Source organism: Panthera pardus, unplaced genomic scaffold (genome assembly GCF_024362965.1).
Source record: "Panthera pardus isolate Hobbes unplaced genomic scaffold, ASM2436296v1 HiC_scaffold_3, whole genome shotgun sequence".
Classification (NCBI taxonomy): domain Eukaryota; kingdom Metazoa; phylum Chordata; class Mammalia; order Carnivora; family Felidae; genus Panthera; species Panthera pardus.
The window spans coordinates 17,898,671-17,926,116 of NW_026526876.1; the positions used below are offsets into that span (position 1 = coordinate 17,898,671).

Here is a 27,446-nt window from a genome sequence, read left to right on the forward strand (position 1 = left end):
AAGGTGTTCCAGGTCCACGGCTGGTCTCAAGCCCTAGACGTGAGCCTCCGCCTGTAGGTTCCATCCCCTTCCTAAGCAACGGAATCCAGTCCTTGTCGGAATAGTAGATTTAAAAATCTAAGTTAAAAAAAAAAAAAAAATAGAACTCGCCATGCTTTTTCATGGGTGGTAGGTGACACATGTATTGCATTACCTAGGGCTGCACTGGACCTTTCTACCCAGCATTTAAACTTACCTGGCCACAGGGCGCCTGGGTGGCTCAGGCGGTTAAGCGTCCGACTCGATTTTGGCTCAGGTCATGATCTGGTTTGTGAGATCAAGCTCCGCGTTGGGCTCTGCGCTGACAACAGAATCTGCTTGGGATTCTCTCTCTCTCTCTGTCCTTCCCCTGTGCGTGCATTCTCTCTTTCAAAATAAACATTTAAAAAAATAATAAAATTACAATTCTAGTTATAGCACACATGTCAGGTAGACCTTTTATTTTTTTTTTTATTTTTTTATTTTTTCAACATTTTTTTATTTATTTTTGGGACAGAGAGAGACAGAGCATGAACGGGGGAGGGGCAGAGAGAGATGGAGACACAGAATCGGAAACAGGCTCCAGGCTCCGAGCCATCAGCTCAGAGCCTGACGCGGGGCTCGAACTCACAGACCGCGAGATCGTGACCTGGCTGAAGTCGGACGCTTAACCGACTGCGCCACCCAGGCGCCCCAGGTAGACCTTTTAAACCTTCCGTCTAATCCAGGGCAGGACTGAATGTAGCAGGAAGGGGCAGTGTCTTTTGGGCAGCGAGCTGGAATTGCTTGTTGGTTCTGTTCCTATGAGGCAATAAGATAATTTGCTTCGTTGTACAATTGTATTTCCCTGCAGGGACGTTTCCCTGACATTTTTATCCCTTTTCCTAATGACTTGAAAGATTCCCTAACCACAGTCAAGACTTTGAGCACATTAGCTTTTTCCAGCACACATGTCGCCTTCTGTTGAGAGTCCCACGTAGGGGCATTTTGAGCAAGAACTTAATTATCAGATAGTGAAATGGTAGAGGAGGAACCGTAGACTATTACTCAGGAAACCAGGCCTTATTCATAATGTCGGGCAGATGACTAGTCCTTTCTGGGCCTCTGTCATCAGTTGGAAAAAGGGAGGTTTGGATCCAACAGCTAAGGGAGGTCCTTTTCAATTCCAAAATTCCATTTATATGTCCAGTGAATGTTCATTTTCCTGTGTTTATATGTACTTATTTAGCAGAAGCATTCAGTAGAATATATTTCCTCAGATTAGAATTAGAATATATTCATATATGCCCTTTCCGTTGCCATTTAGTGGGTCCTGATACATGCCTGGCATGATGCCAAGTCTCAGGGATCTGAAATGAAACCATGAGGACCCGGGGAGCTGACGCTCTGGCCAGAGCTAATGTAGTAGTAGCAGGAGCAAGGGGTAACATCCTTCTGGAAATCACCCAACTTAGAATTGAGAAGCCCACGTTCTACTCCCTCCAGGACAGCGGATGCTCTATCGCAAGGCTTTAACTTTGTGATCTGGCCTCAAGTGTACACAAAGAATTTGTTCTTTTTTATTATTTTTTTTAATGTTTATTTTTGAGAGAGAGAGCATGAGTGGGGGAGGGGCAGAGAGGGGGAGACACAGAATCTGAAGCAGGCTCCAGGCTCTGAGCTGTGTGTCAGCACAGAGCCCAATGCGGGGCTCCAACTCACGAACCAGGAGATCATGACCTGAGCCAAAGTTGGACGCTTAACCAACTGAGCCACCCAGGCGTCCCCAAAATTTTTAATGTTTACTTTTGAGAGAGACAGAGTATAAGTGGGGAGGGGCAGAGAGAGAGGGAAACAGAATTCGAAGCAGGCTCCAGGCTCTGAGCTGTCAGCACAGAGCCTGACGTGGGGCTCGAACCCATGAGCTGTGAGACCACATCCTGAGCAGAAGTCAGTTGCTTAACCAACTGAGCCACCCAGGCGCCCCAAGAATTTGTTCTTTTGACAGTATCAGCAACCGTGTGAAGGCCTACGGGGTGTCAGGTGCTAGGACTATGACAATGAAGAAGAATGTTTGGGTGTTAACCTTCCTGCAGATTATAGGCTGATGTTTCACCTCTCTCCCAGGGAACACTTGGGCTGGGGGGTGGGGGGCGTGCATGAAGGGTTTCAATTAAATTTTACCAGCTCAGACTAAAAATCTGGATTTGAAAAGTAGTTCAAATAGTACAGATACACAGGTTTTCCCTTCCTGAATATACTAAACATTGAATTTTTCTGTTTTCTGGAAGACTCTGGTATGGGGAAATCGAGCCCCAATTGCCAAGAGCACCAAATTCCTCTAGTCCTGTCTAATCCTGCCTCGTAATGAGCTGAAATGCTGGCGTTTGACCAGATGAGTCGTTTTTGAGATGAACTAGGCCAGGGTGGCACAGTAAAGGCCTGCCATGTGGTGGCTGGTCAGAGCTGCCTGGGTAGTAGGTGGTCTCTCCCAAGTTCCCCTCCTTTCTGCTGAAGCACAGTGAGATGGGAACTGTCTCCAAGAGGCCAAGGTCTCAGGACTGCACCCCTTAGACATGTGCCACTGCCCTGAATAATGGAACAAGCTAAGGACACACGTGGTGTCCCTTAAATCTTTGTTCCCAGTGGCTGAGTGAACGAATGGGGCGGTTAAGGGACGGCTCGAATCTAGGTGAGCCTTAGGAGGCCTCCCCCTCCCCCAAATGCTGTGCTCCCGATAGCGATGCCTTGGCACAGCCCCGAAGCCCCTTTAGGAGCATTCACTGATAAGAGTTAGTGGTGTGCTGGGGATACGGCCAAGGCTTCCCCGGACCCCACTAGAATGGGCTCCCCTTGCGAGTTTGCGGGTGGCTTCGTGTACGGGGAGGTCCCGCAAGGCACTCGGCGGGGCCTGTTCATTGGCAGAACCCTCCGCGCGCGGCGTGCGTGCACAACCGGACGGCGAACGGGGCGGTCCCTCCCGTTCCAAACGTCCACCGGCCGCGACCCTGCGCGAGGGGAGGGCGGCCCAGGGCTCGAGCTCGGGGAGCTGGGAGACGGGAGAGCGGAGACCGGACTGCGCAGGGTAGGTGGCGGCCGGACCCCGCCGGGGAGGCGGGCGCCCGTCCCTGGGAGCAAAGAGGGGGAAGCCTGGCGGCCGGGCCCTTCCTCTCCGTCTTCCGAGCGCTGCAGACGGTGACTCCTCGTGCTCCGGAGAGCGCCAGGGGCGCGGCGGGCAGTGAGGGGGACGTGGCGGGCGCGGACCCCCGCTGAGAAGGCGCACGATGCCGCCCGCGACGGCGACCGCCACGGTCTCCCTCCGGGAGCTGGCCGACCTGGCCATCGGCACCCCGGAGGTGGGCGCCGTCAACTTCACGGCCCTGCACACGCTCATCGTGGCCATGCTCCGGAGCCTCAACCTGCAGGAGGTGCGCATCAACTTCCAGTCGCCGTCGCCCGAGTCGAGTCGCTCCTCCGAGCTCCCGCGGACCGCGCTCAGCGCCCCGCAGCTGGCTGTGCCCAAAGAGAAGCCGCGCAGCAGCTCGGCCAGGCCGCCGGCGCTGGAGAGCCAGGTGAAGGACCTCAGCAAGCAGCTCAAGACCGTCACAAGCCAGGTGCAGGGCATCATGAGCCACGTGCAGCACCTTACTTATCCCGTGGGCCGGCTGCCCGTGGACTCCCAGGACTGGCCGGAGGGGGAGATGGCCGTGCTGCTGCCGGACAGGGCTCGAGGAGGGCCGGTGAAAATCGGGAAGGACGGCGAGCAGGACGGCGAGCGGGCCAGCGCCACCAAGGTGAGCGCGGGTGGCCGACAGGCCTCTCCCCAAGCGGAGGGGGATCCCCGGCAGGGAGGCGCGGGCGCGGCGGGGGCGCCAGGCCACCGAGCGGCCCTTCTCGACCTTGCAGGCCACGGTGCTGCTGCACGATGTCGCAGAAGATGTGAAAGCCTTGAAAGAAGCCAAGGAAAAGGCGCAGGAGCATTCCGAGGTGAGGTCCCCTGGTGAGGGAGGCGGGGACCCCCGCCTCGCGGATGAGTCGCCCCCTCCCACGCGGCGCTTTTCCTCGCCGCTCCACCACCAGTTCTCAGACACCTAGGGATCCTGAGCGGGCCCAGTGTGGGACATGGTGGGGGGGGGGGAGGGGGGGGGAGCTGACAACTTCTCAGAATATTCTTTGAGCCAATTTCCTTTAAACAAGCATAAAGTAAGATGGTGGGTGTTGAAAGCCCAATCTCCGTCCTAGAGGAGGGCCTGAGATGGAGAGAGCGCCGTGGTCACACAGCCGCCGCGGGCATCGGCTCCTGCACTTGGGTCTCGGTTTCCTTGGAGAAGGAAGTGGCACTGTAGGGACCGGAAGCACGAGGCAGTGCTCTTATTTCAGGCCCTCAGGAGGCCACCCAGGGGCTCGGAGCTGGAAGGAGGAGGAGGGGCAATTAGGAAGAAGCACCCCCCTCCCCCTCTCCCGCCGAGGCTGGGGTGGGGGGCGGGGGGCGGCGCAGAACAGCTCAAAGAAGGCGGTGGGAGCCAGTGACCACCTTCTACCTCGGGTCCCAGGCCTTGAGCGCCCAGCGGGACTCATTTTCACTCTGGGAAGCTTTTCTTTTTGAAATGTAGTGTTGGGGGGGGGGGGGGGGCGGGGGTAGGGTGTTGTGTTTTTTGTTTTTTTGTTTTTAGACTAAAGGCTTGTTTTACCTTGAGATTCCTACATTCTGGAGGTTTGCAGAAGTCCTATGGAGCAACTTAAGTTTTAGCAATTTGTCTTGGCTCTTTTGGGGTGCTTTTCTCTTTCAACCACACAAACGTTCAGACACCCTGGAAGTGCCTGATAATTTTTGTCCTTGAGAGGCTTAATCAGCCTCAGTCAGCAGGGCTGGGATGTTTCCTTGGTGGGTAGGATGAAATGAATCCCGGGACCCAAGGCTCCATTCCTGCCCTAGCATTTGCTCTTGACCCGCTGTCCCCCAGTCCCTCCTCCACTGCCCTCCCCCCACTTCCCTTCCTCTAGTTGGCTGGAAAGGAAAAGAAGAGCCTTGACTTAACCAGCCCTACCTCTACCCTCCTCCCCTCCTAGATCAGCACACCTCCTTTCTTCTCCTTGTGCGTGGGGTGGGGTGGGGTGGGGCGGCACAAGAGGAGCTGTTTTGATCCTCAGTCTCTGAACTCTTCTTCCAGAAAGCCTTCCAACGGTTGGATGAACTAGAGAAGAAAATCAGAGAACGGGACAAATTCCTGGTAATATGGGCAAGCTCTGTGACAAAGGGCCCTCAAGGAGGCAGCAGGGGAAGATGTCTAGACTCCCACCCCAGAGGTCTGTGTCCCTCTGGGGTTCGATGATGCCCTCTGCCCTCTGGGCACTGCCCCCGGATTGAGGGGAAATCCTTCCCATCCCTGTCCGGGTGTCCCACAAGGAGCCCTCGTGGGACAGGAAACTGGCTGCCCAAGACTCACTGGTCACATGAAGGACAGTGACTTGTCCTCAGGGCTAGGGCTATGGTTCTGTTAGCTCAGTTCTGTTCCTGAAGCTTTCAGGGACTAAACTAGGGGTGTGTGTGTGTCTGTCTTCTTGTTGTCGATTACTGTCAGGATCTAGTGGGCCGGAAGCTGAGTTTGATGCCTGTTGGAGAAGAAGTCACCATGGTCACCTGGGAGGAGCTAGAGCAAGCAATTACTGATGGCTGGAGGTCCTCACAAGCGGTGAACAAATTGGGGGGGGGGGCTGGGCCGTGGTCTCGGGTGGGGCTCCCCTGAACCTCTCTCCCTTTTTACTACTGCACAATATTCCATTACGTGGATGTTCATAATTTCATGTTTTCTATTATGGGTGTTTTATGTGGTTTTTTTCCTATCTTGTAACAAACCACGTTCCAATGTGACCTTCACACATGCAAACATACCCTCAGGGCAGATTCCCAGAAATGGAATGTGGGTTTGTGATTTGGCTGATTTTTGCCAAACAGTCCTCCGCGGAAATGCTTCCAGTTTAACCCCCGACCAACAATGTGGGAGAGAACTTGTTTCTTGAGTCCCCACCAGCCCTGTCTTCCAGTACCCTTTTTGTCCCCAGTTGGATGGAAAATGGTACCGGAGTATAGTTTTGATTTGCTTTTGTAGCTTTTCAAAGTTCCTTTACAGTCTGTTCTGAGATGCCTGAGTCCCTTCACTCTTAGTGGACAAAGATGACCCACCTTGGAAATAAAACGTCTTTAGGGGGCCCTGTGCTGATGACTTTGACACATGGGTGCATGCAATCGTCTGCCCGTCCTCAGGCGGTGCACAGGGTAACCAAATCGTTTTTAGATCCCCACCCTGTCTCCGCCTGAATAAAATGGGTATTCTCAAATGGCCCTCAAGGACGAGGATCAGTTGCCCTTTTGGTCTGGACATTCCCCTTCTCCTGGCTTTGTGCCTCTGGATTACTCAGAAAGGAGCACCCTCTCCCCCCACCCCACTACTCACACAAACCAGGGAGACAATGGACCTTTTGGCGCCACCAAGTGGCCATCTGGGGCACGTTCACTATTACGTGGGTGCTTTTTGAATGGGGGTGCATCTTCAGAGGAGTTGGAAGAGGACCCTGCAAACGAAAGGAATGGCCTGGAAAAAGGTTGCCTCTGCTTTTGCTCTGTGTGTGTGTGTGTGTGTGTGTGTGTGTGTGTGTGTGTGTGTGTGTGTTTTAAGCCAAAGGTTTTGTGCACGTACCAGTATCTGTTTTAAGTGAACTACGCATTTTCTCAAGGTGCCATAGGAGACACCTGCCAGACCTATAACTAAGCACAATATAAGCTCCTTTAGACATTTTCGCTTCTCCGGAGGTAAGAAAGTGTGTGTGTTTTGACAGTTGCTCGTAATCGTGAACAAGCCCAGGAGCAAATGAGGATAGATTATAAACATGAAAACATCTTTGAGAACGCAAGAGAACAAGTTCTGGTAATGACGAGTCCACCTGCCGCACAGACCAAAATGAACGCGTGGAGAGCGTCCCTGTGTCAGGCTGAGAAAACACGACAGACCTGCCGGAGCCCCATCGTTCTTGCACTGTTGGTGGGACCCTTTATGAAATTAGGATTTCAAAAATCAGCGTGTTTTTTTTTAAAGCTTTTTGAAAGAGAGAGCAAGCAGAACGGGAGAAAGAATCCCAAGCAGGCTCCATGCTATCAGCGCAGAGTCCGATGCAGGGCTTAAACCCATGAGCTGCGAGATCATGACCTGAGCCAAAATCAAGAGTTGGATGCTTAACTGACCGAGCTACCCAGGCGCCCCAAAACTCAGCATCGTTAAGGTCAACTATGTGTTTTGGCCGGTGGGCGGTAGCTCTGAGGCGATGCCGAGGCACAGCATCTGCCTGTGTCCTAAGTAGGGGGTCAGGACACACACTGGGGACGGTGAGTACAGGGGTGATCAGCACAGAGGAGTCAATATCATATCTGGAACGCCAGACATGGGAAAGGAGTTGTGTTTTGATCTGGAGGAGGAAGGCTGCAAGCACACACGTAGCAGCTACGGTTATGGGAGCTCAGAACTGAGGAGGAAGGTGCCCGTCCCAGGAGTTGACTGTACTTGGGGACACAGCCCAGTGCCAGCCAAAGGCGTATTCTGATGGGCAACAGGGTGTTCTTTACAACTTTGTATACCATAAGAAGTAAGGGAGATGATTCGTTTTCAGAAATACCAGATAAAAGCTATGCTAACAGTAGGTTTACAATCTATTGGAACATGTATGAACCCCCCCCCCCCCGCCATAATGGAGTCCCAAACCTTTAGACACGTCACTTCCTGGTTCTCCCCCCCCCCCCCCCCCCCGTCTCTGATTCGAGGCCTTATTTTTGTGGGCTTTGCAATGAGCATGCGCCAAAAAACTGAAGTCTCTGCGTCACCTCAAAGAATGTACATTTGTTCCAGTCTGACTACTTTTTGCCTTACATGGGTATAGGCGACTTCCGGGTAAGGCTGTAACCTCCGTAGTACTCAGCCAGTGAGGAATCAGGGGAGGGACTTACCTCTGTAGCACTCAGCCAATGAGGAACCAGGGGAGGGACTTGCGTGCTAGGAGATAAATTGTCTGCTGCAACTGCCCAGAGTGTGCCCGTCAGTCAGATGCCCACTCTTGCAAGGACGTTGATTAACGTTTGGTGATCAACACCTCGCCTCACTGTGCTCGGAGTCTCTGCCTCCCTCCTTTGATTGGGTGGGTGGCCTTAATTCTCACATATACCCAAGAATGATGATGTTGCTTCTGCTGCCTCTCCTTCCCTCCTCCTGTCCTACTACTAGGGGTCAGAACCAAGAAGAGCCTACTCTAGCCCACCAATCAAAACTTTCGTTAAGGGAGGAAAAAGCTTCCCCACTCTCCTGTCATCACAGTGTTGAATCTGAATTTCCAGCTAGATCCCTTTGTGACGGGCATTTAACAATGGAAGAATTTTTCAGCAACCATTTTACCAGGCCCACGGACCCTGAGCACAGACGTTCTCTTGCAGAGATAGCCTGTCCGAGATAAAGGGCATTTTCTCGTCAAAGCTTTGTGGCCTCTAAACAGAGTAGAAAGCAAAAATTAAAAGTTGTATTCCAGTACAACTGTGAAGTTGGGATCAGCATTTAGATATCTTCTGCTTCAGGACCCAAAGAACAGTGGCGCAATCGGGAGGAAGGGCTTCCCAAGACTGACCCTGCTCTCATCTACCTGGGCAAAATGGCACATCCCCGGGGAAACAGAAATTAAAATGTCGTAATGTCTCGGCGTCAAGGACATAGTAGGTAGGTTCTGTGGATTGGGGGTGCAGATCTCATTTAAGGCGGGAAGGACTGAAAGCCCCAGTCCGGGAGGGAGTGCTAGATGAATCCTGTGTAGAGACGAGTTCATCTTACATCCTCCTCGTTCAGATCACAACCTAACAGGCTAACAGGGAAGGAGGGGCTTAAAAGAAATGTATTTTGACTCAAAATAGACCCATTGATTCCAAGATGTACATTCCCCCCGCCCCCGCCCCTCACATTTTAGCGTCTCTGAAATCAGGTTGTGTCTTTGAGTTGATGGTATTTTGTAATTGATTGGCAGCATTTCCCTTTTTCTACCGGTACGTAAATTGATGGTCCATCATAAACGACACCACCTTAGGCTTGCTGAAGTGAGGAGGAGAGCCGGCACGAGATACACTTTGGTAGGAAAGTCCCATGGTATTGACTATCTTGGAAGGTGAGAGTTGATAAGTTGTCTTAACATAGAGCACCTGGCATCTCTGCCTCCAAGATCCTTGAACTTGGCGCAGGGTGTAAGGGACAGAGCAACAGATGGCTGTTTTCCAGATTTTCCCAGCTGGAGGGGGGGGTGAGTAGTTACAGTTTGTTGTTCAGAAATCTAGGAGATGAGTCTGAAGTGCGGTTCATGTTAGGAGGTCAGGCCTGGCACCCGTTATTTTCAATTCCCGTGATCCTCAGCTATGATGTGGGTCTCATCTGATGCCAGTAACAAAAACGACCAACTTTACTCTTTTTTCAATGATTTTTTTTAACGTTTATTTATTATTGACACAGAGCGTGAGAGCAGGGGAGGGGCAGAGAGAGAGGGGGAGGCACAGAATCCGAAGCAGGCTCCAGGCTCTGAGCTGTCAGCACAGAGCCCGACGCGGGGCTCGAACTCACAAACCGCGAGATCGTGACCTGAGCCGAAGTTAGTCGCCCAACCAACTGAGCCACCCAGGCGCCCCCAAAATGACCAACTTTTCAAAAACCCCATTCCATCCCCCCACCATAACTGTTATATCCATTTTTCCAGGATCGTAAACTGTAGCTTTAGTTTTAGGCGCTGTGGCAAGCTGAATAACGTTGATTTACATGGCAGAAGGGACCTGGCAGATGTGAAGCAGTTAAGGATTTTGAGATGGGGGCTTATTCTGGATCATCTGGGTGGGCCCAGTGGTGTGATCACAAAGGTCCTGATGAGAGGGAGGCAGAAGATTCTACTACCGAGGAGGGGAAGGAAATGTGGCCACAGAAGCAGAGATTGGAGCCATGCAGGCACAAGCCAAGGAATGCCAGCAAGTCTAAGAAGCTGGAGAAGGCGAGAGCCTGTACAATCAGCACCTGCCAGTCACCTTGACTCCAGCCCAGTGAAACTCGCTTTGGAATTCTGCCCTTTCGACCTGTACGATAAGAAATCTGTGCTCTCTGAAGCCACTAAGTTGTGGGGTAGTTTGTAATGGCAGCCATCAGGAACAGGTAATACAGTCCCCTTCTTCCTCTTGAGGGCAGTTCATGAATGGTTGTCTAGTCTTGTAGGTTTAGCTGAACTTTTCCGATATTGTTTCCGAATGTCAGGCAGCAACCTGGACGGACACAAAGTTCACAGCAATTGGTTCTGGAATGGTTTTCTGACACGAGCAATACATTAATACACTGGGTGTCTTAAGATTTGCCTTCAAAATCTTTGCATGCAGTCGGTTTTCTTTCCCCTCCCTCACTCCCTCCGTCCCTCCCTTCCTTCCTTTCCTTCCTTCCTTCCTTCCTTTCTTCCTTCCTTCCTTCCTTCCCTCCTTCCCTCCTTCCCTTTCCTCCTTTCCTTTCCTTTCCTTTCCTTTCCTTTCCTTCCTTCCTTCTTCCCTCCCTCCCTCCCTCTCTTTCTCTTTTGTTTGTTGCTGTTTGTAGTGATTGATTTTAACTCCAGTAGGCCTCTCTAGGTGACAGGCAGAACCCTAAAATGGTTGCCAAGACTCCTGCCCTCTGCTGCGCACACCTGTATAATCCCCTCGGGTGTGGGCAGAACCTGTGGATATGATTTGGTACCTCTCCCATAATTAGGCTGCTAATACACTGACTTTGAGTTAATCTCAGGAGGGATTGGGTGGCCCTGGCCTAATCAGGTGAACCCTTCTCAAGAAAGTGAAACCCGAGTCTGGCCCCTGTGGAGGGGGCCGAGTGGCTGGGATCGAGAGTGGCCTCTAGGAGCTAAGAGCTACAGCCGGGCACGAGGAGCTGAGTTCTGGCAACAGTGCTGAGCCTGAGATAAGGCCGCAGCTTGGCCTAGATTGCAGGCTGAGGGCCCTGATGGAGCACACAGATAAAACATGTCCAGACTCATGACCCATGGAAACAGTGAGATAACCGACTCTAAACTCGTGTCGTTTTCGGTGTCTATGTCTGTGGCAATTTGTGAGACGGCAGGAGAAAACGAGTCCAGGTCGTTGAACCGGTGTTTTTGTTAAATGGTTTGGGGCCTCACCGAGTAGTTCCAGAGCTAGGATTGCAGGTGGGCCATCAAGTGTCACCAGTGAGGCTCCTGACCTCAGAGGGAAGTATTGCGCTCTGCCAAGGTGAGGCCCTAAGACGTTGTAAATCTTTCGTGCTTCCTGGGATCTTGTAGGTGATTCGAATAGTAGGAAATTGTTTCGCAAAGGTTTTAAGGGCTCCCAGGGTCCAAGGAGTACACACTAACCCTGGGCGGTGCCAGCCTCACCCTGGCCAGGGTCCCCTACCGAGAGCTGTGCGTTTTTGCAGCTTTACAGATGCTGCTCAACCGATGTGGAACAAGTTGCGAATGACATTTAAGGTTATCACTGGGGGTTGGGGGGAGGGGGCGGTGGTGGAGGCCCCTGGCTGGCTTAGTCCGTAGAGCATGCCATTCTTCGACCTTGGGGTTGTGAGTTCGAGCCCCACAATGGGTGTAGAGATTGCTTAAAAGAAAAAAATCAAGGAGAAAAAAATAAAGATTATAATCACGGGAACTTGGATCCTGACTAAAAAATGATAGTCACGGGGATCACAGCACAGCCCCTGGTCAGGATTAGATGTGCCTGAAAGAGGGTAGTGGGGCTTATGGAACGGCATGTTTTTCCCCCACGTTTAAAAATTGACTTAAAAAAATAGACTTTATCTTTTTATTTTTTTAAATTTTTTAACGTTTTTATTTATTTTTGAGACAGCATGAACAGGGGAGGGGCAGAGAGAGAGGGAGACACAGGATCTGAAGCAGGCTCCAGGCTCTGAGCTCTCAGCACAGAGTCTGACACAGGGCTCGAACTCATGGACTAGGAGATCATGACCTGAGCTGAAGTCGGATGCTTAACCGATTGAGCCACCCAGGCACCCCTAGACTTTGTAGAGTTTTAGGTTCATGGCAAAATTGAGTGGAAGGCATAAGGGCTCCTGGCTGACTCCACCAGTGGAACATGTGACTCTTCATCACGGGATTGTGAATTCAAACCTCACATTAGGTGTGGAGCCTGCTTAAAAAAAAAAGAAGGAAAGAAAAGAAAGAAAGGAAGGAAGGAAGGAAGGAAGGAAGGAAGGAAGGAAGGAAGGAAGGAAGAAAGAAAAGAAAAGAAAGAGAAAGAAAGAAATTGAGAAGAAGGTATAAAGATTTCCCATCTGCCTTCTGCCCACACCTACCTGCATAGCCTCCCCCACTAACATCCCCCAACAGAGCGTACGTTTGTTACAACTGGTGAACCTACATGGACTCATAATGTCACTCAAAGTCCATAGTTTTTTTGTTGTTGTTTTTAATGTTTACTTGTTTTTGAGACAGAGAGACAGAGCATGAGCAGGGGAGGGGCAGAGGGAGGCAGACAGAATCTTAAGCAGGTTCCACACTCACCATGGAGCCCAACGCAGGGCTCAATCCCACAACCCTGGGGTCATGACCTGAGCCGAAATCAAGAGTCGGACACTCAATCCACTGAGCCACCCAAGCGCCCCAAGTTTCCTCCATGTCTTTTCATGACTTGATATAGCTCATTTCTTTTTAGCGCTGTATAATATTCCATTATCTGGGCTGGACCACAATTTGTTTATCCATTCACCTACTCGAAGGGCATCTTGGTTGCTTCCAAGTTTTGGCAATTATAAATGAGATTGCTGTAAGCATCTGCGTGCAGGTTTTTGTGTGGACGTAAGTTTTCAACTCCTTTGGGTAAATACCAAGCACCGTGATTGCTGGGATATAGAAAGAATATGTTCCGTTTTGTAAGAAACCGCCAACTGTCTTCCACAGTGGCTGTGCCATTTTGCATTCCTACCAACAACGAATGGAAAGTTCTGTTGCTCCGTATCCTTGCCAGCATTTGCTGTTGTCAGTGTTCCAGATTTTGGCCATACTCATAGTTGTGTAGTGGTATCCTGTTTTAACTTGCATTTCCCTGATGACATTCCTGATGTTGGTAATTTATGTCTTCTCTTATTCCTCATCAGTGTGTCTAGAGGTTTATCAATCACGTTGCTTTACCCAAATAGCTTGTTTTTTCATTTTATTGATTTTCTTTGTTGTTTTCTGCTTTCTGCTCAGACCTTTAACGTTTCCTTTCTTCTGCTTGTTCTGGGTTTAATCTCTTCTTTTGCTAGTTCCTTGAAGTGCAAGCTGAGCCTTTTTTCTATTTCAGTATTGGCATTTAGTGGTATATAAATATGTCCCTAAGTATTGCTCTAGCAGCAGCCCACAAATTCTAGTATACAGTTCAAGATACTTTCTATATCCCTTTTGATTTCTTCTTTCATCTATGATCTATTTAGCAGTCTTATTTTGTTTCTAAATATTTGGGGATTTTCCATGGATCTTTCTGTCACCGATTTCTAATTCCATTGTGGTCAAGAAATATAATGTGCACAACCTGGATCCTTTTCAATTGTTAGATGTATATTTTATGGCCCAGAGCATGGTCTCTCTTGGTAAATGCTTGTGTGCACTTGAGAACAATGTGTCCTCTGCTATCCTTGGGGCAAGTATCCTATAAATGTCAGTCAAGTCACATGGGTTATAGTTTTGTTCAGGTTTACTGTATCTGTTGGGTTAAACTCTGTGTCCCCCCACCCCCACCCCTCCAGAAGGTGTTGAAGTCCTAACCCTGCCATGTAAATGCGACCTTATTTGGAAATGGGGTCTTTGCAGAAGATCAAGTTAAGATGAGGTCATTAAGGTGGGCCATAATCCAATATAAGTGAGTCTGTATAAAAGGGGGAAACTTGGACAGAAAGAGACACACATAGAGAGATGATTGTCCGGAGATGGTTGGGAGAAGATAGCCATCAGTGAATGCCTGAGGCCACCAGAGGCTAGAAGAAAGCATGGAACAGATTCTCCATCACAGCTTCAGAAGGAACCACCCCTGCCACACCTGGATCTCAACCTCCTCGCCTCCAGAGCTGTGAGACAACAAATTTCTGTTGTTCAAGGCACCCAGTCTGTTTGTTGTAACAGCTCCAGAAAATGAATACAGTGTCCTGGCTGACTTTCTGCCTACTTGTCAATTACTGAGGGAAAGGTAGTGAAATATCTGACTATAATTGTGGATTTATCCATATCTCCTTGTAGTAGTTCTGTCAGGTTTTGTGTCACATATTTTGAAGCTCTGTTATTAGGTGCACAAATATTTGGGATTGTTATGCTCTCTTCATGAATTGATCTCCTTATATGAAGAAATCACCTTTTTATCCCTAGTAATATTTTTCTTTCTGAAATCTACCTCGTCTAATATTAATACTGTGATTCCAGCTTTTTTTTTTTCTTATACATGTGTGAGTGTGGTGTACTTTCTCCCATTCTTTTTGTTTTAAACTATTTGTGTCTCTCTATATGAAGTTTTTTCTTACGAGTGACATGGAGTTGTTCTTGCTTTTTTAACCAATCCGACAATCTCTGCTTTTTAATCCGGCTGTTTAGATCATTTATATTTAGTGTGATTATTGATATCATTAGGGTTGAGTTATCATCCTGCTATTAGTGTTCTATCGTTCCATCTGCTTTTTGTTCCTTTTTCCCTCTTTGTCTTCTTCTTTTGTATTATTTGAATGTTTTTGTTTGTAACCTCTTTTGTTGGCTTATTAGCTATAAGTCTTTGTTATTTTATGTTATTTTTTTAATGTTTTATTTATTTTTTTGAGAGCATGTGGGGGGAGGGGGAGAGGGACAGAGGATCTGAAGCAGGCTCTGCACTGACAGCAGCTCATGAACTGTGAGATCATGACCTGAGCCTAAGTCAGACACTCAACTGACTAAGCCACTCAGGCGCTCCAAGTCTTTGTTATTTTAGTGGTTGCTTTAGGGTTTATAGATTTATACCTCTTTAGCTTAATCACAGTCCACCTTCACGTAGTATAAGGACTTTACAATGGCATATTTCCAGGGGCTTTTATTTCTGGGGTCAGCAAACTTTTTCTAGAGGAGGCAAGTAAATATTTTAGGTTTTGTGGGTCATATAGTCTTTGTCACAATTGCTCAACTCTTGTTATTATGTGAAAATAACCATAAACAATACATAAATGAATCAGTGTGCCTGTGTCCCAATAAACTATCATTAACAAAACAGATGATGGGCTGGATTTGGCCCGTGGCCATTGTTTGCCAGCTCATGCTTTGTGCTGTTGTTGTCGTGCATTTTACTTCCACATGTGTTATAAACCCTACAATACATTGTTCTTATTTTGTTCAGTCAATTATCTTTCAAAGATATTTGAGTCATAAGAAAACCATCTTATAGATTCATCCATGTAGTTTCCATTTCCAGTGCTTTTTGTCCCTTTGTGTAGATCCAGGTTTCCATCTGGTATCATTTTCTGTCTGCCTGATGGGTTTCATTTAACATTTCTTATAGTGTGAGTCTGCTGCTGATGAATTTCAGCTTGTATTTATATGACTGAAAACATCTTTATTTTTTCCTGTGTTTTGTGTTTTGTTTGCGTTCTAGTGGCCTAATATGTGGTCTATTGTGGAAAATGTTTATTCAGATCTTGTTATGTGAAGTGTTGTACAGATATTTGCTGGTCCAGTTGGTTTATGGTGTTGTTCAAGTCTTCTATTTCCTGGTTGATCTTCTACCTATTTGTTCTATCCCTATTGAAAGTGGGGTATCAGGGCGCCTGGGTGGCTCAGTCAACGGTTAAGTGTCCCACCCAGCGTATCTCATGGTTCATAAGTTCGAGCCCCATGTCTGGCTCTGTGCTGACAGCTCAGAGCCTGGAGCCTGCTTCAGATTCTGTGTCTCCCTCTTTCTCTGCCCCTCCTCCACTTGCACTCTTTCTCTCTCTCTCTCTCAAAAATCAATATTAAACAATTAAAAAAAAAAAAGAAAGTGGGGTATTGAAGTCTGCAACTATTATTGTTGAATTGTTTATTTCTCCCTTTAATTCTGTCCGGTTTTTTATGTATGTTAGAGCTCTGTTGCTCAGTTCATATATTTTTTAAAAATTATTAGGTCTTCCTAATGAATTGACTCTTGTGTCAGTATAAAATGTCTTTCTTTGTCTCTATTAACAATGTTGTCTGATGTTAGTACAGTCACTCCAGCTCTCTTCTTTTCTTTTGGGGGTGGGGGGAATAATTTCTACACCCAGTATGGGGCTCAAACCCACAACCCTAAGATTAAGAGTTGCATGCTTCACTGACTGAGCCAGCCAGGCATCCCTCCAGCTCTCTTTTGATTAGTATTTGCATGGTTTATTGTTTTCTATCTTTTTACTTTCTACTTGTTTGTTTCTTTGACTCTAATATATGTCTCTTACAGACAGCATATAATTGGATCATGAATCAGTTTTATTTTTTTGTTTTTGCTTTTCATTTCATGTGTATTATCAGTGCTTCATTATAGAACATTTTGGGTTTTTAAATTTTATTTACTTATTTTTTTAGACAGAGTGCAAGTGAGGGGGGAGGGGTAGAGGGAGAGAGAGAATCTTAAGCAGGCTCCACACCCAGTGCAGAGCCCCACAAGGGGCTGAATCTCACAACCCTGAGATCCTGACCTGAGCCAAAATCAAAAGTCAGACGCTTAACTGACTGAGCCACCCAGGCACCTCCGCTATAGAACATTTTGTAAAGAGCAGTGACATGTGGGCACCCAGAGTTTTTCAACACCAAGTGCCAATCATTTCTGATAAATATGTTCCTAAAACAAAATAATCACACATAACACAATTTCAGGATAATATATAGCATCAGCATAATTCACCCAAATTATAAAAAGAACAATACTTAGAATCATGCACATTATTTCACCATTTCATAAAACTTCTGTTTTAACTTCTACCAACTTGGCCAGTATAAAAAAGAAAGTCTTCAAAAACTTTGTGATAACATGAACTACAAAATTAATTTTTGGATAAGTTGGGCGTTACTTTTCAAATTTTGCTTTAAGGTTTATTTGTTTCTTTAATCTGTCAAAAAATATGGTGAGGAGTGTATTGAGCGAGGTGAAGAAAAAGGAACTTCCAGTCGATAGATTCAGTGTGTCTGAAGATACTTGAGTAGCGCAAAGGAAACCTTCAAGGGCAAGAATATATTATAAATAAGAGTTTTGTAGCAAGATGAATGGACAAGCGGTTCTTGTATCTGTTGCCTCCAGAGGAAAGAGGTCTTCTTGAAGAATGCTTGTTTATAGAATCTTCTGTAAGACAGTGGTGGCTATGTCCAATGATTCATCTTTTACTAAAGGAATATCATAAGAGTGCATGTACTTTTCTAAGAGTTCACCCACCCTATCGTTTTGAAATCCAGTTTCCAGAATGTGTTCAGCATTGGCCATAGTCCATCTGCCAACCTCAAGCCTCCTTGGGAGTCTCCCAGAATTTTGTTGTTACTGTCTTGTAGTTGATCAAAATGTTCTGTGGTGTTCAAGGCACCACGTTTGTTAAATTCATGAATTGGTTCTCCTCTAAGTCCTTCGAACACCCCGTTGTCATCAAAATCCATGAAGCCGGCCATGATTCTGACATTTGGGTGATAAACGCCAGCCTGATGGGTAACTTCCTACAGTACATCATCAGCACCCAGCTGAAATTTGAACACAGGGAGACTGTGTCGTTGGAGCTTATCAAAGACTATCAAAGAATATCAAATTCTTGTGTCCTTCCTTGAACATACATCAGATTCTGCCACAATTTCTCTTTCTTTCAGTTTAGCTCTTGGTAGAGCTTGTTCAATAAGCAAACCCTGTGATTTAGGGTTCCATTCAACCATAGTAGGGGTACTTCTCCTCTATGGTAGGAACAGGATCAATTTTTGTAGCATAATCTTTTCCTTTTTGTTGAAGTAACTTTTTTGGACCTCCGTTTGTCACCAGCTTATAATTGTCATGGTGAGCATCTTTTCCCTTTTTAGGAACTAGGAAAACCCACTTAGAGTCCTATGAGAGTCTATTATTACCTGAAGGCTGGCAGGGTCCTTCTTTGATAAGACCACAGATCATTTCTTATAAGGCTCCTGATATGACCTGAACTTTTTTGGAATTCTGACCTCATTTTCACATACACAGCAGATTTTTTTATTAGTTATTTCTTGGTTAGTCAGTTGTCCTTAAAAGCACTCCGAGTTCTGTTCTTAAACTTGTCCTAGAACAACAGCATAGACAATATGCAACATCCAGAGATGCAGGGCTTGGATACAGGCATCTCAGTGACCTTGGACTTCTGCCTCACGTTCCTCTTTAAGGTGAACACGTACTGTGCCGGCACCACCCCTGCCCAGGACACACACGCTGGTGCTTGCTGCTGTGTCCTCCCTGGCCATGGCTGCCTAGTCTGTGGACAAGGTCTCATGTGCCTCCAGATGCAGAAAGAAAAAGCTGCACACGGTGGTCAGTTTTTTTTTCTTTTTATGTTTATTTTTGAGAGAGAGAGAGAGCACAAGCAGGGGAAGGGCAGAGAGAGGGAGACACAGAATCCAAAACAGGCTCCAGGCTCTGAGCTGTCAGCACAGAGCCCGACGCGGGGCTCGAACCCACGGACCGCGAGATCATGACCTGAGCCGAAGTCAGAGGCTCAACCGACTGAGCCACCCAGGTGCCCCACAATGATCAGGTTTTTAAATCCATTCTGCAAATCTCCTTCTGATTGGAGACTTCAGACTGGAGTGCTTCTTTTTTTCTTTCCTTTTTTTTGTTTTTTAGTTTATTTGGGAGATAAAGAGAGTGCATGAACAGGGGAGGGGCATAGCAGGAGGGAGGGAGGGAGGGGGAGAGAGAGAGAGAGAGAGAGAATGAATGAATCCCAAGCAGGCTGTGCACCATCAGCATGGAGTCCAACGCAGGGCCCAATCTTATGAACTGTGAGATCATGACCTGAGCCAAAAATCAAGAGTCAGACGCCTAACCAACTGAGCCACCCAGGCGCCTCCTGGATGGGGTGTTTAATTACTGATGAAATAGATTTACGTCTTCCATTTGCTATGTGTTTTCCATATATCTTAGGTCTTTTCCATTCCCCCATTCCTCAATCGCGTCTCTTTGGTGTTACATAATTGTATTCTCGTGCCCTGTTTTCATTCCCTTGTTTCTTTTTCTGTATATGTTTTGGGGTTCTTTTCTTAGGGGGTTCATGGCAGTGTTCGGCATAGAGCCGCTTATTCTCCACTTCTGAGGCAACACCTTTCTGAGCACTCTCCCCCGAATTAGGAGTTTTTTTCCAAACTGGCTGATAGAAACCGGCACCGTTCCCAACCCCAGGAGAGTCTGGGCACGGTTCCCTCCAGCCTTGCAGATGGCTCCCTTCCCAACCTTGGGTAGCTTCCTCACATAGTCATGCTGATCATTTCTGTGCTGGATACCCAAAGGGGGCCCTCTGCAGAGCTCCGGAGTCCTCTCTAGGTGCATGTCCTTTCTTTCTGATACTCTGTCCTGTGAGCCCTTGTGGCCTCAGTCTCCCTGAAGGCTCAACTCTCTCTCCTCAACTCGGGGAGTCCCTCTCCTGGCACTGTAGCCTGGAAACTCTCTTAAGGCAGTAGAGCTCACGTAGTTGGCCTGCCCATGTTTCAGGGGTTGGTAGCCTCCACTAGCCGGTTTCCAGCGTGTCTATTTCATTGTTGTTGCTTTTGGTTTTTGACTTTTGGTTATTACAGACGGGAGGGTAAATCCAGTTCCTGTCACTTCATTTGGGCTGGAAATGGAAACGGTCCCTATTTTCTTTTAACGGATTCTTAGTATTCTCCTGTATGGGTGTGTCCCCTAACTAGATCAGCCCCCTACTGATAATCTGTTTTCATAAACAATGCTGCAGACTCTGTATATATATCCCGGCAGCCCTTTGTAAGAGTCCACAGAGAAAATCTTACCTATGGGATTTCCGAGTACAAGAGTTGGTGCGCTTACATTTTGGAGACATGGTTTACTCGCCCTGCCGTGTATACTTTTACCATCAGCAATGGGCCACTGATGGGGTAGACCTTATATTTTAAACTTAATAAAATGACTCATGTCCTTTGTTTGTAGACCCAGCAATAGTTGGAGTGGATCACTTGTATTGGGTAGCGTTCCCGCTGTCCTTTATGAAGGGAATTAACATATTATGGTGGCAGGGCACCGGGGTGGCTCAGTGGGAGAAGCATCTGACTCTTGGTTTCAGCTCGGGTCATGATCTCACAGTTCCGTGAGTCCAAGCCCCATGTCAGGCTCCACACTGACAGTGGAGGGCCTGCCGGGGATCGTCTCTCTCCCTCTCCCTCTGCCCCTCCCCCACTCATGCGCGCACGCGCACACACACGCACACTCTCTCTCTCAAATAAAGAAACTTAAAAAATAACATCTTATGGTGCCACTTGCAAATGTGCAGATTCTCAAAGCTTTGGAGACCTGTCCTTCAAGAACGTCAAAGTCTTTGTGTCCAGCTTAGTCTTGGGGCCCAGAGGTTTCTCCAAAGGCCCTAAGTCATCCTTGTCAGACGTCCCAGATTTTCTTTCCTTCGTGACTCATAGTGAGGACTTTCTACTTACACTTACTCACCTCTTTCTTCCACTCCAACCAGGGCTCAGAGACAACAACGGGACTCCTTAAACGCAAAAAGCATACTTCCTTAACATCAGATGACGGGGCCTCCACCAAGCACTCAAGTGCTGACCCAACTGTGGATTCTGCAGATGGTTATGGTTCCGATCGGACCTTATCAGGACTCAGTGCCACGGGATACCCCTCCGAAGGAGTTGGCAGGGAACGAAAGAAAAGCACCCCCGCTACTGCATCCCCTGGTAGAGAACAGCACCCAAGGGCCCGTGACGAGGCTGGCTTGGCAAAGTCCCATCACCCACCTGTGTCCCAATTCAGACTAGAGTCAGATCGTCACAGGACTAGAGAGCTGCAGCCACACACCTCAGCATATCTAAGAAAAGATGAACGAGAGGCACACCCCGGTCTAGTTCAACAGGACTTGCCCTCAGCCACCGCGATCAGAGATCAGCATCCTCATGTGTACCCAGATCAGCACGGGGGGGTACATGTTAGCTACGGTCAAATCTATCCGAGGCCAGACCAACGTGGAACAGCACCGCTTGGCATGGATCAGCTTGCATCGCTCCATCATAGCACTTACCCACACAGTGTGGTACCCCTCAGCATGGGTCAGCTTGGTATGACGCCACCTGGAATGGATGAGCAGGGCATGGCTCAGCGTGGTATGATGCCACCACTGGTACCTGGCAGAGATCGGCAAGGCTTGCAACCACCTAGTACAGATCAGCCTGGTATGGTTCCATTTAGCACATATCAGCACGGCATGATATTTCCTGGCACAGACCAACAGCCTGATGTGGCTCAGCGTGGATTGGTACCTCCTCACGTGGATCGGCATGGATTTTTAATAGCCGGCATGGATCAGCAAGGACTGGCAGTGCCTGGCATGGATCAGCATGGATTGGTTCCACATCTCATCGATCAGCATGGTTTGGGACCAACTGGCACAGAACAGAATGCTTTAGTCCAGCCTGGTTTGGTCCAGCCTGGTGCGGGTCAGCCTGGTTTGGTCCAACCTGGAATGGATCAGCGTGGTTTGGTGCAGCCTGTGGTAGATGAAAGTGGTTTGGTTCAGCCTGGTGCTTATCTACCTGACTGGGTTCAACCTGGTGCATATTCCAGTGGCTGGGTCCAGCCTGGTGCCTATCCTCTTGATTTGGTATACCCTGATGTATATCCATCTGGTTTAGTACAGCTTGGTGCAGATCAGCCTGGTTTGATGCAACCTGGATTGGGTCAGCAAGATTCAGCCCAACCTGGAATGGATCAGTACGATTTGGGGCAGCCTGGAATGGATCAACGTGGCTTGGTCCAACTTGGAATGGATCAGCGTGGTTTAGTGCAACCTGGCATAGTTCAGCCTGGGTTGGTGCAACCTGGAGCAGCTCAGGTTGGTTTGGTGCAACCAGGAGCAGCTCAGCCTGGTTTGGTCCAACCTGGAGCAGCTCAGCCTGGTTTGGTGCAACCAGGAGCAGGTCAGCCTGGTTTGGTCCAACCTGGAGCAGGTCAGCCTGGTTTGGTCCAACCAGGAGCAGCCCAGCCTGGTTTGATGCAACCTGGAGCAGCTCAGGTTGGTTTGGTGCAACCAGGAGCAGCTCAGCCTGGTTTGGTCCAACCTGGAGCAGGTCAGCGTGGTTTGGTCCGACCTGGAGCAGCTCAGGTTGGTTTGGTGCAACCTGGTGCAGCTCAGCCTGGTTTGGTGCAACCTGGTGCAGCTCAGCCTGGTTTGGTGCAACCTGGTGCAGCTCAGCCTGGTTTGGTGCAGCCTGGTGCAGCTCAGCGTGGTTTGGTGCAACCTGGTGCAGCTCAGCCTGGTTTGGTGCAGCCTGGTGCAGCTCAGCGTGGTTTGGTGCAGCCTGGAGCAGGTCAGCCTGGTTTGGTGCAGCCTGGTGCAGCTCAGCGTGGTTTGGTGCAACCTGGTGCAGCTCAGCGTGGTTTGGTCCAACCTGGTGCAGCCCAGCTCGGTTTGGTGCAACCTGGAGCAGGTCAGCCTGGTTTGGTCCAACCTGGAGGAGGTCAGCCTGGTTTGGTCCAACCTGGAGCAGCTCAGCCTGGTTTTGTCCAACCAGGAGCAGGTCAGCCTGGTTTGGTCCAACCAGGAGCAGGTCAGCCTGGTTTGGTCCAACCTGGAGCAGCTCAGCCTGGTTTGGTCCAACCTGGAGCAGGTCAGCCTGGTTTGGTCCAACCAGGAGCAGCTCAGCCTGGTTTGGTGCAACCTGGAGCAGCTCAGGTTGGTTTGGTGCAACCAGGAGCAGCTCAGCCTGGTTTGGTCCAACCTGGAGCAGGTCAACCTGGCTTGGTGCAACCTGGAATGGATCTGGGTGGTTTGGTCCAACCTGGAATGGATCAGCGTGTTTTGGCACAACCTGGTGCAGCACAGCCTGGTTTGGTCCCACCTGGTTCAGCTCAGCCTGGTTTGGTGCAACCTGCAGTGAGTCAGTATGGTTTGGCCCAACCTGGAGCAGGTCAGCCTGGTTTGGTGCAACCTCAAATGGGTCAGCCTGCTTTGGTCCAGCCTGGTGCGGGTCAACCTGGTGCAGGTCAGCCTGGTTTGGTGCAACCCGGAATGGATCGGCGTGGTTTGGTCTACCCTGGTGCTGATCAGGGTGGTTTGGTCCAGCCTGGTGCAGGTCAGCCCGATTTGGTACAACCTGGTGCAGGTCAGCCTGGTTTGGTGCAACGTGGAGCGGGGCAGCGTGGTTTGGCAGAGCCTGGCCCAGGTCCACGTGGCGTTTTTCAACCTGGTGCCTATCCACCTGGTTTGCTACAGCCAGGTGCATATCTTCCCGGTTCAGTGGAGCCTGGTGCCTATCCACAAGGTTTGGTTCCACCTGGTGCCTATCCTCGCGGTTTGGTCCAGCCTGGTGCACTTCCACGTGGTTTCATGCAGCCTCTTACTGATCAGCGTGGCTTGAGGCAACCCGGTAGAGATCAGCAAGGCTCAATGCCATCAAGCACAGAGCTTCGTGGCTTTCCAACATTCCACCCGGAGTCGCTAAGATTTATATCACCATATCCATATCAGCATGGTGTAATGCCTCCTAGCAGAGGTCAGCATGGCCAGGTGTCACCGTTCCACTCCGGTCAAGGCTTGGCACCACCAGGTACTGACCAAGAGGGTTTATCAGAAACTTACCAGCCAGGCGTGATACATCCGGGCACAGACCAGGGCGGCCAAATAAAACCAGGTGCAGACCAGCACGACCAGTCATACTCTATCCCAGAATCCCGTGACCTAACGTACCCTGGCCCTCGGGGCCCAGGCTTTCCTGGGGTAGATCAGCTCCAGGTCAGTGTGGATCCACAACAAACACATACCTCAGACCGAGCTGGAATTTCTGTCCAGACTACCCCAAGCCAAGAAGCCACCTCTGCCAAGAGTACAGTCTTTCTCAACGATCTCTACCGAGTCTCATCGGAAAGGGTCGATGTCCAGAGCGAAAGACATGATTCCCTGGATAAATTGTCTCCCAGCTTCCCTATAGCAGTGGAAACATTTCGTCTGATGGGAGAGCTCATTGGCCTTTATGTAGAGCTCAAGGAGAACATGAAGGAGCTGGATGAGGAGAAGGCTGGCCAGACGGACTTAGAGAAGTTACAGTACATGCTTTCACTCATGGGTAGGTACCACTTATGTGGAGGAGGGACCACTGTGTTGTAACCTCCCCCCGGCCTCCTCTCCTGGCAGCTGAGTTTCTTCCTGAGTCGTTGCCAATAGCATATCCTTTCCTGAAAAGCCACTCTGGGTTCTACCATAGCCTTGGGGGTCCAAAAGCTGGAATTAAACCAGTAGAAGTGAAGAAGCCTCAGCAGAAGAGTAAGGTGGCTCTGATGCCTCATCAGACTCTCTGGACAGCAGCTGAGGACAGCGGGCAAGGGCGGCGGTAGCACCCAGGGGTGTGTGGGGGGGGGGGACCTGGAAGAATTCAACTTCACCTTTGTTCACAGCTGTGGGACCAGAGAATAATTAAGATTTGAGAGCTGGGTGGAAAGTGTGGGTCAGTAGTCCCAAAGCCCTTTAGAATATTAAGCATCAGGTGGATTTTTATGGGGTGAAAACACCCCCCTCTGCTTTCTTCCCATCGCCTCCACCCAGTCACCAGGAAAAGCAGGTACATCTTGCTGCTTTCCAGGGTAGTTTCACTGTGGGGGGCTGGGACGGGGGGCCTGCTGGAGATCCCACCCTTCTGACTATAAGGCCTCCATTTTCATAGTCAAAAAGACTATACCACCTGACCTGCAGGAACAGATGAAGACCTTAAAGGCCTTGACCAAAGAAGTGCGGCAGGAAAGAGCCAAAGTAAGTAAGGGAGGGTCCACCCACTTGGCCTTTGAGAGCCAGCAATCCCACTTTGCACTAGTCTTTCGATAGATTACACAGTCCTCTCGCTGACATCATCTCGTCGGATCTTTACAAACCCATCAGATAGGAAACGCACCTCAAGCATCACCGTGTCCATTTCCTGGATCTAAAACCTGACGCCCAAAGCTGTTAAGATTCAGCCGAGCCAACAAGGAGGCCTGTGCTCCTTGCATCACATGGGGCCCCTTCCAGCAAAGCCCACTGTCTCTGCAGCAGCCTTGGAGCCAAGTTTGTGGGACTGTCTGGGGCCAGTGGTCATGGCAAGGAGCTGCTAGACCTTCAGCTGCTCTCTTAATGCCAGCTGTCCACATGCCCAGGATGGACGGATAGATGGATCGACGGATGTCCGGAAGGGACACCCTGATGGATGGCTCTTGTTAGAGGATAGGACCAGGACCGGGACTGGGGAAAGGGGCTTGTTCGGGCTGCAGGAGCATGTTCAGAAAGCAAAGAACTCAAGCCTGCCTGACCTTCCTCTTCCGTTGGGTTTGTAGCTGGACAAGATACAGAGGCTCCTGGAGGGCGAAAGGGAACAGGAAATCGGAAAAGAAATGAAAGACGACCAGCTGAGCACGCAGCTGGGAATCCTCAGGTAAAACGCCCCTGCCAAGGGCAGCCTGTGTCCTGGCATCACGTATTCCCAGCCAAGGGGCCTTGGGTTCACTCACAGTCTGAACTGGGCCCTGTCTTTGACCCGGGCTGTGTCTGCCCTTCAGGGTGTCCGTGTCTAGCTCAAGTTACTGGTGAAAATTTCCTAAGTTCTTAAAACAGCTCAGCACCAGGGCTAGGAAGGAAAAAAGAGGCTAGTCTCTCTCCCCAGTCGGAGGCTGTAGGAGAGCACTTGCCAGAGCCCCTCAAGAGCCCTCACTTTGTGATGTCAGGTCTCACCCCCTAGAAACCTCTCAGGCCAGCAGGCGGGCACACACCTCCGGGACACGCGGCACCTGGGACTCCCTAGACGGAACCTGCTGCAGGGTGGCTGGGAGAGCCCTGGTGTGCATCTTTCTCTGCCCCTGGTGGACCCGGTGGGCCTGGGCCCTTTGGGCGGCCGGTGGGGCCAGGCCATCCCTCCTGCCCGTCTCTCAGAGTCACCGTGGCCGACATTGAGAAGGAGTTGGCCGAGCTCAGGGAGAGCCAAGAGCGGGGCAAGGTCAGCATGGAACATTCAGTCTCCGAAGCCTCTCTCTACCTGCAGGACCAGGTAAGGATTCTAGACTCTTCAGGGGCAGGAACCAGGCCCCTTCTCAGAGTTGGCCGTGGGCGGTGAGGCTACTAGACTCTTACGTGACATATGATTTGCAAATACTTTCTCCCACTCTCTTTTCACGCTCTTAATTTTTTGTTAATGTTTATTTATTTTTAAGAGAGAGAGATAGAGCACAAGTGGGAAGGGGCAGAGAGAGAGGGAGACACAGAATCCAAAGCAGGCTCCAGGCCCTGAGCTGTCAGCACAGAACCCGATGCGGGGCTCGAACCCACAAACCCTGAGATTGTGACCTGAGCCCAAGGTGGACGCTTAACCTACTGAGCCAGCCAGGCGCCCCCTCTTTACACGCTCTTGACAATGTCTACCTTTAAATCTTGAGTGATGCTACCGTCGGTCACCCCAGAGGGTCCCCACTGAGGAGTGTCTGGACAGCCCTCTGAGCACTTGTGGAAGGATCAGATAGGAAAAGCCACTGGGCCAAGGGGACTCATGTCAGGAGCCCTTCGGTGCTGGAGGCCCCATTCTGGGCCATTTCCAAGTTTGCCAGAGCACCTGCGTGTTCCATTTCGTGACCCCAAAGCCAGCTGTCCAGTGTGGGGCCTGAGGAGCAGCAGACGTGTCCCAGAGTCGTCACTCCAAAGCTCATGTCTGAGCTTAGCCACCTCTGGGCTGTCAGGGGTGGGAGTGGGAGGGCATATTCAGAGAGAAGCCGCTCCCTGCTGGGCCGGCCTGGCCTCCTGCCACAGCCTCTTCGAGGCCCCAGCCTCCACACTCCCGATTCTCCAGCCACCTGGGCTTCCCACGTTTCTCTGAACACACTGCCGCTCTCCCTGGAATGTCCCTGCCACCCCTTCTTACCCAAACGACTGCTACTCGTTCTTCCCAACTCCACTGCATCATCCTCTCTTCTAGAATTAATCCATCCTTTTTATCCCAGGGGCCCTTTGACATGCTATCATGGGCTCTTCAGAAGAGTGTGGGCTCTCCTGGGCACGAGCAAGAGTCTCACTGAGCTCAGGCAAAAGGGAGCTCGGTTGAAAGGGCACGGGGTTACGGGGGCTGGGAAAGAGCAGAACCTCCAGGGGGCAGTCTCACCGGGGGGCCCCCGCTTGTCTGTCTTTCTGTGTCTGTTTCTGTGTGTACCTGTGCCTCTGTGTCCCTGTTCTTCTCCATTTCTCTCAAAT

At 49.7% G+C, this 27,446-nt stretch overlaps 1 protein-coding gene and 1 pseudogene across 4 annotated transcripts in view; one reads left to right on the forward strand and one right to left on the reverse strand.

Moving 5' to 3' along the window:
• Window positions 1-24: 24 nt before the first annotated feature.
• The window catches only part of QRICH2 (glutamine rich 2), a 35,717-nt gene continuing 8,295 nt past the window's right edge, over window positions 25-27,446 (forward strand). For 3 of the 4 annotated variants that reach the window (XM_053893219.1, XM_053893221.1, XM_053893222.1), the window contains exons 1-9: window positions 25-468; window positions 716-3,791; window positions 3,904-3,984; window positions 5,169-5,228; window positions 5,580-5,690; window positions 20,712-24,312; window positions 24,907-24,992; window positions 25,550-25,647; window positions 26,142-26,256. In XM_053893219.1, the coding sequence (XP_053749194.1) occupies window positions 3,282-3,791; window positions 3,904-3,984; window positions 5,169-5,228; window positions 5,580-5,690; window positions 20,712-24,312; window positions 24,907-24,992; window positions 25,550-25,647; window positions 26,142-26,256 (4,662 nt within the window). In that variant the 5' untranslated portion in view covers window positions 25-468; window positions 716-3,281. The remainder of the gene's footprint in view (window positions 469-715; window positions 3,792-3,903; window positions 3,985-5,168; window positions 5,229-5,579; window positions 5,691-20,711; window positions 24,313-24,906; window positions 24,993-25,549; window positions 25,648-26,141; window positions 26,257-27,446) is intronic. The other variant, XM_053893220.1, reaches the window with a different exon arrangement.
• Window positions 17,091-19,564, reverse strand: LOC109277129 (cytosolic 5'-nucleotidase 3A-like; annotated as a pseudogene).